Source organism: Pararge aegeria, chromosome 7, assembly GCF_905163445.1.
Source record: "Pararge aegeria chromosome 7, ilParAegt1.1, whole genome shotgun sequence".
Classification (NCBI taxonomy): Eukaryota; Metazoa; Arthropoda; class Insecta; order Lepidoptera; family Nymphalidae; genus Pararge; species Pararge aegeria.
In genome coordinates, this window is record NC_053186.1 from 15,911,891 (window position 1) to 15,924,636 (window position 12,746).

The window sequence follows — 12,746 nt, forward strand, 5'->3', positions numbered from 1 at the left end:
GGATTATTACAGTTCACTATTGTAGATTGGTAAAGTACACGAGGGTTAGGGAATCCGCCCATTTTCCAATTTTTTTGTAATGTCATTTTGGATCGGTGCGGCGATAGCGCATTGGGCTCAACTTCACCTCCGGGGCCGAGTTCGAATCCCAGCACGCAGCTCTAACTTTTCTAAGTTTTAAGTAATTTAAATATCCCTTGCTTCGACGGTGAAGGAAAACATCGTGAGGAAACCTGCAAGCCTGAGAGTTGTACATAATGTTCTCAAAGGAGTGTGGAGTCCACCAATCTGCACCTGGCCAGCGTTGTGTAGCCTTAACCCCTTCTAATTATGGGAGGAGACCCGTACTCTGTAGGGGGCCCGTAATGGGTTGATATGATGATGAAGATGAATGCAAACGTTTAAACAATGTGTTAAAACATAAATATAAAACAGTGAGGCTACTATACAATTGATGAATTTCTTAATTAGAAGGTTCCTTCGAAGGATCTGGCTCCGCTTTCACCTTTCACAAGAAACCTACCTATAGAAAACCTAAACTTGAAATAAATAAACTTTGAATTTGAATTTAAATTCATGTCTGTATTATTTCAGTTTTCATGTTAAAGTAGCCTATAAAATGGACAACCCTAATTTTAATAACTTGAATTTTACACGGGTATTAAATGCGTTATAGCATGTGTGAATTACTGTTTGAATATTATCTTGGACCATAACCTTTTTGCTGATGCCATTTAACCTTAAACGTGAATACAGCTGATAATAGTTATAACTTTGTATTTATTTATGAAATCTTTGTACAGTTATTTGTCTAAAAGCATTGATCTCTGGAAAAAGTTTTGTCAGAAAAGTTTTACATCTCATCATCAATTATTACTATCGTCATCATCATCATCATCATCTTCAATGAGGTCCTCTGCTAGATATAGGAATAGCAAAATCCGAGGTCAATGTTTCCAGCGGCTTTCAGCGACTCGCTTGTGCATTTACTGTTGCGGGGTCGCCATTCAAGCACCTTAGGTCCCGAACCAGATTTTTCATTATTACTATTATAAAAAATTCAAGAACTGATTTCATAGTAATAACTAATTGACGGACCAAGCATGGTCCACAGTGGATACACAGTTAAAAAGAGCAACTCTTCGCTGGGCATGCAAGGAACGCGACTTATAAATTGCCCACCCTTTGTCTGTCGAACCGAGGCATAGGTGTTAAGCCTCATGTGACTGTAACCACACCGGCACCATGCCCTTACAACCGGAATACTACAACGCTGTTTGGTAGCAAGAATAAGCATGGTGAGGGTACTTCCGCGGACTTGCTCTGTCACATACTCTAGGCAATAACCTACCCAAGGTTAAATCGCTTTGGTATCGATGTAATGGTAGAATATGAAATTTTATTGTATATTTTTTGATCTCAAGATCTACGACTAGGATTTGATTTCCCGTTGTCCACTTTATATGTATTTCAGCGATGGTATGGAGTTTTTGGAATACTTGGAATTTTTTTAATTGGGCATACTATATTAAGTACTATTTACATTTTATTAATTCTAGGTCATTTGTAAGTACGTAATAAACAATATTCTACTCAATCTAAGTTTATGTAAATTCAACATTCAACAATGTTCATTAAGTACGTACATAAAGAAATAATTATTAAATTTATTAAAAAAAGGACTTTATAGAAAATAACCTTAGCAACTTATATCGTCTTACTTGATTTACTTTTAAGAAAAGAAAAATTTTGGATTTTCTCCAATCTAATAATAAGACATATAACTGGTGCTGTACACAAATCTCTCAACAAAACTAAATTAACAGATCTAGTCTTACTAATATTACATTTGTTTGTGATGGATTAACTCAAAAGCTACTTCTTCATCTATTAAAATAATTTCAACTGTTAAAAAATCATTGTTTTTTTTTTCATTCGCTCGCGCTTAATTAGACTATCATCTTTAAAGGGCACAAAAAACTCTACCGAAAAAATTAAAACCGTTTTAATTTTTTTTTTTGTTATTGTTCCGATGTTGGGTACAGGTCTCCTCTCTCTTAATATGAGAGACACCGTACGCTGCTCGACTGCGGGCAAGAGGACTTTAACGCTTATTACCATCGAAATCGATTAAAATTCGAAGGAAAAAAAAAAATGACAAATTTTCAAAGGGCAGCAGTATCTTTAGTCCCATCAATTTCGTTTAGTTTAGAGATTTGTGCCGGTACAACTGAATTAGCACCATTGAGTGTATCAGCACCAACTTAAAATCATTTAAGAGTAAACTTTAAGTTACTTAACAGAGTGACCTGTACATCAATTATAAAATTTAATCATCGGTATATTAAATAAAAAATTAAAGAATAGACGGATCGGTTGAAACTGGCATCTCATCTCTGCTCCATTTTAAAGTAAACAGTACTTGTCTAAAATGATACGGATGCAGCACCAAGCAATACAGAATAAAGTGAATCAGAAGAGGGAATAGTAGTATCTAGCTCTAGACACCAGCAGCACCACTCTGAGTACAAAACATTTGCACAAGTACAAGTTGTACAAGTTATTTTCAAAGTACCGACATATAACTCGTCATAATGTTTGTACTACTGATATATATTTTACCTATGTTTGTTGAAGTGTTAACGAATTTCAGCATCCACCATCCAAGTGTTAACAATAACGTATTGTTAATCAAAGAATTTAAATCGATGACAGATCTAATTATACCGACAAATCGATCTCCATGCCATAATTGAAACTTTTTTTATAGAAAAAGTCTAATCCAAAATCTTCAGATCAAGCAAAAAAGTTAAAGCTATCGACACAGGATTGAGTAGAAAAGATAACACTTCTAAATGTAATCTTTAAATAACAGATTTAATTTAGCTGTACTATCAGTTTTCTACTCATTCCTGTAGATAAGGAAACTATTAAATCTGAAATGTGAAGATTTTGCATTTAACTGATTATTAGCTTCAGGCTTCAGGCTTCAGACTTAATATTAAGGATTACATAGATTTGGCTCGTTAAAACCTTAGCCTCTTGGAGTTAACTTTTCCATTTGTAAATCTATATGTAAAAGACTAATTTCATTACAGCTATCGCAGCGTCTCTGTTTATGTCATCTACACCTCTCACCAAAGTTCGGTAACCACCAACTACGGAATTGTTTGTAATATTTTGGTTTTTCCATCGACTCCTCATTGAGCGCTTCACAAACTGCACACACGTTATCATTATTGGACGGATCACGAAAGGTGTAGTAAGATTTCCAACCGAAGAACCTGCTGTACTTCTGGTAAGATTTCATGAGTTCGACAATGGTAACTGCCAACTCGTTGGGCGTGGTATCTCGAGCGTTTATATACGATCCCGGAGGAAGGAACCTGTGGAATGGACATTATATATTAAGACAAAATTATAAATATATATTCATACAAGATGGCTAAAAAATGATGATCGAGATTTGGGTAATCTTTAACGTTATTTTGACGAAGTTAGACCATTTTAGCGGACCTGAGTAATGAACACTGGCTCTGAAGTACCAATTATTATGCACTAACAGCACCACACTAGCTAGCAGTTGCCCGCGTTCATAGTCCGCGTTTTTTTACGGTTTTTGCGAATCCCGTGGGATCCATTTGGTTTTCAAGGACAAAAGTAGCCTATATTACTTTCCGTCCTTTCAACTAACTCTATGCCAAAAATCAAACGATTCGTTGCTTAGTGAAAGCGTAAAAAAATAACAAACAATCAAACAAACACACTTAGTTACGCAGGACTAGTTATAATGAACGTAATTCACGGATCATCATTCTGCGTACAAGAACCGAAGGTGACTGACTATGATCCATTCATCACTAAAGGTGAGGCCGATAGTGAACTTTTCGTGTTCCAACTTACAATATTAAACAAAGTATATTAAAACAAACAAAAGTATCGATAGGCAGCGTTCGTAAGAAACGTTTTCGTTCGACCGTTTTTTCTCTGCCATACTTTGACTACCATGAAAACAGCAATTTTTCGGGTTGATATATATGGTTTCTCTAAAGGAGAGACGTTTTAGAGCACACAACCACCACGCTGCTCCAATACGGGTTGATGATATAGCATGTAACACTCACAAATAGCGTGGCTTTTATTGGTAAAGCAATAAAAGCCATGCTATTTGTATTCAAAATCGGTTCATTAGATCCAGATATTACCCCTTGAAACTTCACGAACGTTACCTCTTCATAATATGAGTATAAATTGAATAGACATTATTTATCTACATACCTGGAATAATCAGCACCGCCATAAACTATTGGGACAACGTCGTGCTGCATCGCTGTTATCAGCTTCTCGGTAACATAATCCTCCGAAAAAGAATTCTCGAATGAGAGATAGAAGAAATAATCCCTATCTAAAATTGTGCTACAGTTCTTCTGTTTTCTTGGACAAGTTAGCGGCCCACATTTACCGTATATGTCTATGCTCAAACCGTAGGGGTCTAAAGCCTTCTGTAAACTATTAACATATTCGCGACGGTTATTTCTACTTTTACAATTCGAAACAAACCAAGCAACTGCCTTAGTTTTATTTTTCAGTCTCATTGCTAACTCTTCATCTGTCACAGCACCACCTAAAATCCAGTCCATTTCTATATTTGGTCCGACCACTTTTCCATGTGTATTTTTAACTTGGACATATGGAATTGGTATATCAGAATCAAGTCTATAAGTGGCTGTTACGTTAAAGAAATCATCATATATTTTGTTGCAAACTGGAATATTGTCGGCCGACTCCATGTTGAAGTATATATACTTTTGATGTGTCGAACGGTTTAACGGAAGATCTGATTTAGTCAGTGGATTAATATTCCGTCCATTGAAGAATATAAAATCAAACTTTGTTGTGTCGCCGTTGAAATAATCCCTGTCAGTCGTAACATAACAGTTAATCACAGAGCAGTTTTTGTCCACGAAAGCCTTTTGGCCATTCCCAAAATAGTAGAACGGAGCAAAATCGTATTGAGTCCAGAGGAGGATGTATTTGACACCACTGGGTAGCTTATCCGTCTTTCTGTATACCTCCGCATATCTGTAATCACGGGCGACATTTTTTATAACTTCGTGAACCATATGTTCGTTGAAAAATGTTATCTTTTGTTTTTCTACTAACTGGATCCATATCACGGAGAACGTTAAACTGATACATGTGATGAGAAGAAAGAATCTAATCGATTGCATTTGTCTCAAATACGATTGAAATCGCCTACGCATCTGGATACATCGAGGCATCTTTGTCGCCACATGATCAGACTAGTCAGATTTCAGAAGCCTAATTGCATCGCTCATTTTCCTGAAACAAAAATGTTTTAATAGTACATATGCAAAAACTTTATCTGCTAAACCGTTCAAGAAAATATCACCTCCTCACATCTTTTAAAGACCACTACCCAAATACTACTAAAATTATTATGTCTTAACAGGAATAAGGAATAAGATTATGATAAATATGTACCTATTATTTTGTAAACTTGTGTATTGTACCTTGCCTGACCATTCCTGTTTTTGATGCTGTTTTTGATGGGTGGAAATTGCTTTTTAGTGATAAGGCACTTATTATTTTGCTCTTTTTTTATTTTTGCTATAAAATATAAACTATATTTTTCTAACTTATGTTACAATATAAACATTATTTTTGGAGTGGTAGATTAAAAAAAACAAAAGCAACAAATGTAATAAAAAAAAAACAAAAACAAAATAAAAATCAGCATCTTAGGAACTGTGCCTCGCTGCGGTGGTTTCGAGGACGTTTTTGATTTTATTTAGTTTTAAATAGTTTATTTTAGGTCATATTTATATTTTAAAGAAATATTTCTATTTTCGATTCTTATATTCTAAATTGGGTTTGTTGTCTTCTCTTGTAGGGTAATTTACATTTATTTCATTACGTTCAAAAACAAGAAGAAAAAATATATTTTCTTTATGCAAGTGTGCTTTTATTATTTTCTTATTAATTTAATAAGAGTGACAAAAACTAACTATACACTAAAAGTGACAAAAACATTGTAAGCCTTGTAAGACAAAAAAATATTTAAAGATTGCGATGTGTGTATTGTCGTAGTATATTTATTTATTTATTTATTTATTAAGTGTGTTTAAATCATGATTAGCTTATCAATCCGACCACTGAAACATGCGTTCCTTGTGTCTTTCAGCTGTTGATATAAAGACATTTAAACCATTGACATAACACTGTTTCTTGCATTTCCTAAAATGTATGTTCTTTTTCCATGATAGCTTTCTGCATACAAAACCTTGCTCAATTTTCAAAAATGATCCGGTATTTTGAATCCCTGAAAGTAAGCCATGGACTGTACCGATGTATATGAATAGTTCCTATTGAATAAAAGTCAGAAAATGGACCGTCCTAAATTGAACCTGTCCGTAGAAACCGGCTTCATTTCATTAGCCATCTATTGTAAGCCGATTACGCAATAGGTAGGTACAAAGCAACGTGCGCATTTTGTTGAAAAATGTATGATCCAGGCAAAAAATTTAATATATACATATAGCATATAGACCAAATTACGTACATAATGAACATTCGCTATGATATATTGTAGTTATTAGTAGTCACATATCTACAATAATATTTTTATGAACCTGGTTTTTTGAAGAGGGAGTGAGAGATACTTAATTGCGAGGGCGTTTATCATTGAGGTTTTTATTTTATTCGTCAAAAAGTTAGCCATTGACTGCAATCTATCTCATACCTGTGTTATACCTAGCTTAGGGACAGTTTATTTCTGCATATCCGTGTTAATTATAACATTAATATAAGTTATACCTATTGTGCAGATGTAATGTAAATTGTACCTATGTTTTATTGAACAATAAACAAAATATTAGTATTATTATTATTTATCTCACCCGCTGTTAAGTGGTGATGCAGTCTAAGATGGTAACAGGCTCACCTTTTAGGGATATGGCAGTTTTATAAACCCTTAACCATACCTACCCCTAATCGGTTTGTACGTGGCAGCGCACTGGAAAGTTAAATCTTAATTTCAAAAAAAATCCAGAACATCGATACTATTGTATACAATAAAAAAGTATACCTATCACATTCAACAATAAATTTACTAAAAATTAGAAAATAGTATTTTTATTTATATAACTAAGGACTTCATTATTCGTCCGTCTTACTATCAGCGGGGTGTAACTTAGGAGTCGTTATAGATAGAGAAGAGAATTTGAAATTTCAGTGTGTATATTACTCTATACAAACACCAATAATAATTAATGAAGAAGAATTAAAGCAAATACCCGTTACATTTAAACAAAGAATATTCTCCTCACAGAATCAAGAGAATACAGAAACCGTGTACACGACTAAAATTAAAGCATTAAAAACCATTCCACTTTAGAATTGGTTCTCGAACAAACTGTTAGTCACTTCATACCATTTAGAAGTTGACAGTAATTATTTTATAATGTTCTAAGCGTTCAAAAGTGAGACGTGCGTTTCCTGTTTTGGACACAACGCGTGCACTGCAAACAATAATAGCTGAATGAGGATTCTGTATGTTCTTTATTCAATGATACGCTTTAAACTCCTTAATAATAACATTACGCGAGTTTGAATTAATTTGAACAAACGCATCAAAAGTGCCATCTGTGCCTACTTGAATAATGATATATTTGACTTTGATTTTGACTTTGATTTATATTGAAAAGGTGTACAATAGACAACTCTATCTGTGAGTGTGGCTTAGATATGGGCACTAGGACTCACATTCTTTTTAACTGTCCCAAAGTTACCTTATCCTCTTTAAGACGTTCTTCCTCCTAATGTCCCCCGTCCTTTAAGTGTTAAATGTTTGTTAATGTTTGTGTTCTAAGTAATAAAATTAAAGTTTAATGTGTATAAAAATCCATATTATCATAAGCATATCCATATTTGTGTTGTGTGTACTGTCTTAGGTTAAGAACTAACAGGCTAATCACAACTATTTATTTCTAGGTACATATTTTAAATAATCCATCCATCTACAAGACATTGGCAAAGTCCCTTGTGTCCAGTTGCCGCAGATAAAAGCCATAAACAAGAATTGAATTGAATTGTACAATAAAAAATTATAATAAATTTTAGGTGCCTACCTATCCACCTACCTAAATGTTTATGACGCATGGTTAAAGCCATTAAGTACCGAGGTACCGGCGACAAATATAGTTTTAGGCATTCCCGTATAGGGTATTACATAAAGTACCGAATTGCTTCGTTTAAGGTACGTACTGACCCTGAGTCCTCCAACATCTAGCGTCATCTATGCTAAATATCTATGTAATTATATGCTAAATACAAATATAATAATTAAACAATTTGCATGATTTTGTACTCTTAATACGTATAATATGAAGTTTAATAACATGAAGTTTAATAACCTAATATTCAGCGCCGTAGAAACCAACGTGAAATTGAAAGCAAAAGAAAAACATTTCGTAAACATAAACACCGCACCTTAATTTTCCAATCTTCACCACTTGAAAAGCAATTTTCAAACTTCCTACACGCACACACGGTTCATAATCCTTCGCAGCACATATTACCCGGCCGAATTAGGACGCTCACTATTGGAAAACACGTTAAACTGTCAGTGTTGTCATGCACATGCGCACAACGGATGAAACCCTCGCGATCCATGTTTCTTGTTCTCTGGATTGACGAACTGGGGTTAGGTTACGAGAAAACGTGTTAGTTTCTTTATTATTTAAACGTCATGTTTAATTCGAGCACACGCGTCCATCCTACGGATGCAAGTTTGTGGTTTGTTTTGTTATGAAAGCTTGCGTATCCCCACTTTTGTGGAGGAGCGGGGGCCGGCAGAGCGCACGCTCGGCGACTGACGTTCTCAAGGTCATTGGAGCAGTTGGGGTGAATCACCTCTGTTTATGTTAAGTTCGTAGGAGAATTAGGACGCGCGCAAATTGGGGACTCTTTGCCTACAGACTTTTTGTATAAAGGTAACAAGAGTACCTTTAGAGTCAGTATGAGTGCCATCTTTCATAATATGTTTATAAAAAGGCCTCTTTTACTGTCTACCGGCTAGGTAGTAGGTAGGTTATAGTAATAACGTGTGCGTAGGTTTTTAATTTAGCTTGGTTTTGGAAACTACACTTGATTTAGTTTTAAAAAGTGTTTTTTTTTTTTAAATATAAAACATCTCGATAAGCGACTAAGTCACCGGGAGGTATCTTTTCATCGTTCGAGTCCAATGTAGGACTGAAGTGTGTCGATAATGCAGTCGTATCTATATCGAAATACCCACCAACTCACCAACTCACTCATGAACATTGGTTATTAATCAAATATAATTTAAATTGCGTCTTGGAAACTATGTATTAACTAAAAATTATTAGGGTATTTGTAAAATCCCAATCAATTTAATAAAATATCTGGCAAATATGAATTTATAGTTAACAAAAGTTTGATTATTTACCCACTTTATAAAATTACTGTAACAATCTATAGGCGAGGGTTAACCTGATTTTAGGCTAAGTTAAGTTGTCGCGATTTCAAATAAATTTTTAAATTTTGATTTTTTGTATTAATAAAAAAATGCATATATATAGGTATGTAATACATTTGTAATGCTTTATCTTTTCATTATGCCATATCTGATTCCTGTCGTAATCAGTTATTTAATGCATATATACATTTAAGCGTAGCTTGTGTTATAGGTACTAAGATGACTGATGAATATCTTTATGAATAATATACATAAAAAGTAATAATATACAAAGAAACAGCCAGACACTAAAAAAACATTAATTTTCCAGTTGTGGGAATCGAACCCACAGCCTTGACATAGGCAGCAGGGTCGATGCCCACTGCGCCAAGCGGCCGTCATAAATATGATACCCTCTTTTTTTTGTATTGGTTTAAATAACAGATTACTCTGATAAGAATAATTTAATTGGCGTGCGCCTAAAACCCGTATCTTGTGAAGTTGTAACCTTTATGATAACTGATAAGATAAGAGCTTGTTATCAATGTAATTTTCGTAGGTTTTTCGTCAAGCTAACTGGCGCAGTGATAAGCGCGTTAGTCTTATAAGTGGGAGTTCCCGAGTTCAATCCCTGGCACTATATACCACCGATTACTTAGTAAAGGCGAAAACTATATCGAATTTATCAATGCGAGGTATGCAATTTCGGGGTATGCAGTGCTTTTACGCATGTATGAAGTGCACGCAACTAAGCCCACATTTTTTAATATACACAATTATATAGTGTCATCATCATAAGCATTACCGAATGAGAACGGTTTAAGGCGTCAGTAGTCCAACTAGGTGACCGAGAGCGGATTGGTGGACCTCGCACACCTTGTAAATTGTTATGTAGAACTCTCAGGCATGCAGGTATCGCGATATTTTTCTTTCACCGTTAAAGTAAGTGATATTTTAATAGCTTAAATGAGATAGTTATTAATTACAGTTTGAAAATAAGAAAGAAGGGACGACCCAGGTATGATTTTAATAAATGCTGTTTCGGTCTTTAAGCTTCTTTAGCCGTTAAGCAATAACACATTCTCATTAAGTTCTCTTTACCTATACTCCCAAATAACTATTCTCAATGTCGACCCAACACGACATAAACCCTATTCCACCAGTACGGATTTACCAACACGCACATACGCACAAACCCACAACACATAAACCAACATATAACCGAACACACAGAAAAACACACAAACGCCCACGAACGCTCACTGAAATACACAGACGCGACACACTTTACTAACTAATTTTATACATATTAAATAAAAACACATGTTATACATGTTAAATTAAAAAAACTTCATCATAGTAATATTTAGATACTTATATACAATGGCGTGCACTTCATACTTGCGCAAATGCATTGCCTAGCCTAATTTTTTGATATAACTCGTATAGTATTAGGATTTTTCCATATGAAACAGGATACAGGTCCAGGTCAGGTTTTTCCACGATACAGGTCGCCTAGTGTGGGGTCCATAGGTTATTAATAATAAGAGGCAAATATCAATATAATGTGCATTCAGCTTTACAAATATGTTTACCAATTTATAAATATGTTATTTATATGCCATCTTCCTGCTTTATGCATACCCTGATCAAAAGCTATATGCACGCCACTATTTATATATAATACTAAAAATGCGAATGTCTGTTTGTTTGTTTGTCTTTGCTTTACGCCCTAACCTAACAAAAAATCGACTTGGCTTTTGGCATCGAGTTATAGGAAAGATTAACATAAGCAGAATTTTATTACAGGAAAAAATCTGATCTCATGGGATCTGTAAAAACCGTGATAGACGGTGACGAAAACGTGGGCGATATGCTAGATTAATTAAAAATAAATGTGAGTTGGTTAAAGTGAAATAAATACACTTATACCTATCTTATCACATAGCACTACTATTCACTTATTTATAAAACAATAGGTCATTGTAGTCTCACGACCACCTTGACGTGCGTACTCTCCACCGAGCGATCAATACAGACTATCCTTCACACAAAATCAACATGAGTCTACTATTTGTTCGCGCTATTAAAAAAACGGTTAAGAGCGACCGCAGCGACGCCAGATATTCCGTATGTTTTTTTATAGTAAAAAATTATTACAATAATAACAGTGTATAGTCAGTACATATCTGAAAATTGAATGTATGTTCATAAAAACATTTCTAAATTTAAGAAAAAATGTGACTGCAATAATTTAAACATTAGAAGTAAGAATAAACTAACAGTGCTGCACTTACAATTTTACAGTAAACTACCAATTGACATCTTGGAGATGTCTCTTAAAAAGTTCAAAGTTTGTATTAAACGTAAACTTATAGAAAAGTCCTATTATAGTATAAAAGACTACGTAATCGATAAAAAAGCTTGGGTGTAAATTACTGCTCTAACCAGGTTGCTATTCTGATAATTTAAGATGACATTGTGAGATGGTGATAACAAAAGAAACAAAAAACACCCGGCTAAGTTTGTTGTTGGCTTCTTCTTAAACGCGTTTGGAACCCTCGTAGCTTTAGTTTTACGAATGTGGTTATCGCCATCATCTCACACCTACTTGAATAAAGATATTTTTGACTTTGACTTTGACTTTAATTGACGGTCCAAGCAGATGGCCAGAGACATTTTTCCCCTCGGGGAAAGGTAAAGTTGGGGGTGGGTGTTATACCTCATTTTCGGCTCAACCTTAGCGCCAGATATTCCATGCGGTTTTTTTTTGTAATAAATAATTGACGGTCAAAGCAGATGGCCAGGGACATTTTTCTCCTCGATTTGGGGTGGGTGATAAACCTCATTTTCGGCTCAGCCTTAGCACCTACGCCTCACGTTTGACGTTCCTTCTTCACTATTATACCAGAAACAACGAGACACTTACTAGCATCCATGTATGAAAACACTTAATCCTCAATATACACGAGGCAATCTCGGAACTCACAGTGCTAAAGTGCGATTTTCTACCTACGTTAACTTACTCGATCACGTGAAAGTTAACAACGATTTATATGGCATCGAAGGAGCGCTGGCTAGTGACATTACTGGGAAACCAAATCATAGTAAACTTTCACGCGTTAGAATAAGTAAACGAAGCTATGAAATCTTACATCTTACTCTGTAAGTTCACAGTATTATATGAATTTCTTACCATAATATCGTTTACATTTCGTCCATTAGTATATTGCAAATGGTATTATAC

At 34.7% G+C, this 12,746-nt stretch overlaps 1 protein-coding gene across 3 annotated transcripts; it reads right to left on the reverse strand.

Moving 5' to 3' along the window:
• Window positions 1–376: 376 nt before the first annotated feature.
• Window positions 377–11,511, reverse strand: LOC120625071 (alpha-(1,3)-fucosyltransferase C-like). Of its 3 annotated transcripts, XM_039891984.1 has the most exons (4): window positions 8,512–8,876; window positions 5,164–5,343; window positions 4,279–5,082; window positions 377–3,386 (listed from the first exon to the last, which is right to left on the reverse strand). In XM_039891984.1, exons 2-4 carry the CDS (start codon window positions 5,280–5,282, stop codon window positions 3,122–3,124), a joined length of 1,188 nt encoding a protein of 395 aa, XP_039747918.1. In that variant the 5' UTR covers window positions 5,283–5,343; window positions 8,512–8,876; the 3' UTR covers window positions 377–3,121. The 3 variants fall into 3 exon arrangements, with proteins under 3 accessions (XP_039747918.1, XP_039747917.1, XP_039747916.1); XM_039891983.1 differs by lacking the exon at window positions 8,512–8,876 and adding an exon at window positions 11,432–11,511 and having other exon boundaries at window positions 4,279–5,343; XM_039891982.1 differs by having other exon boundaries at window positions 4,279–5,343.
• Window positions 11,512–12,746: the final 1,235 nt, after the last annotated feature.

Bases quoted from the DNA above. Each gene is read 5' to 3' on its own strand.
- LOC120625071 (XM_039891983.1), bottom strand. From the start codon at position 5,282: ATGCCTCGATGTATCCAGATGCGTAGGCGATTTCAATCGTATTTGAGA. The intron at 3,387-4,278 runs GTATGTAGATAA...TCCATTCCACAG, and splicing joins GGCGGTGCTGATTATTCCAG to GTTCCTTCCTCCGGGATCGT.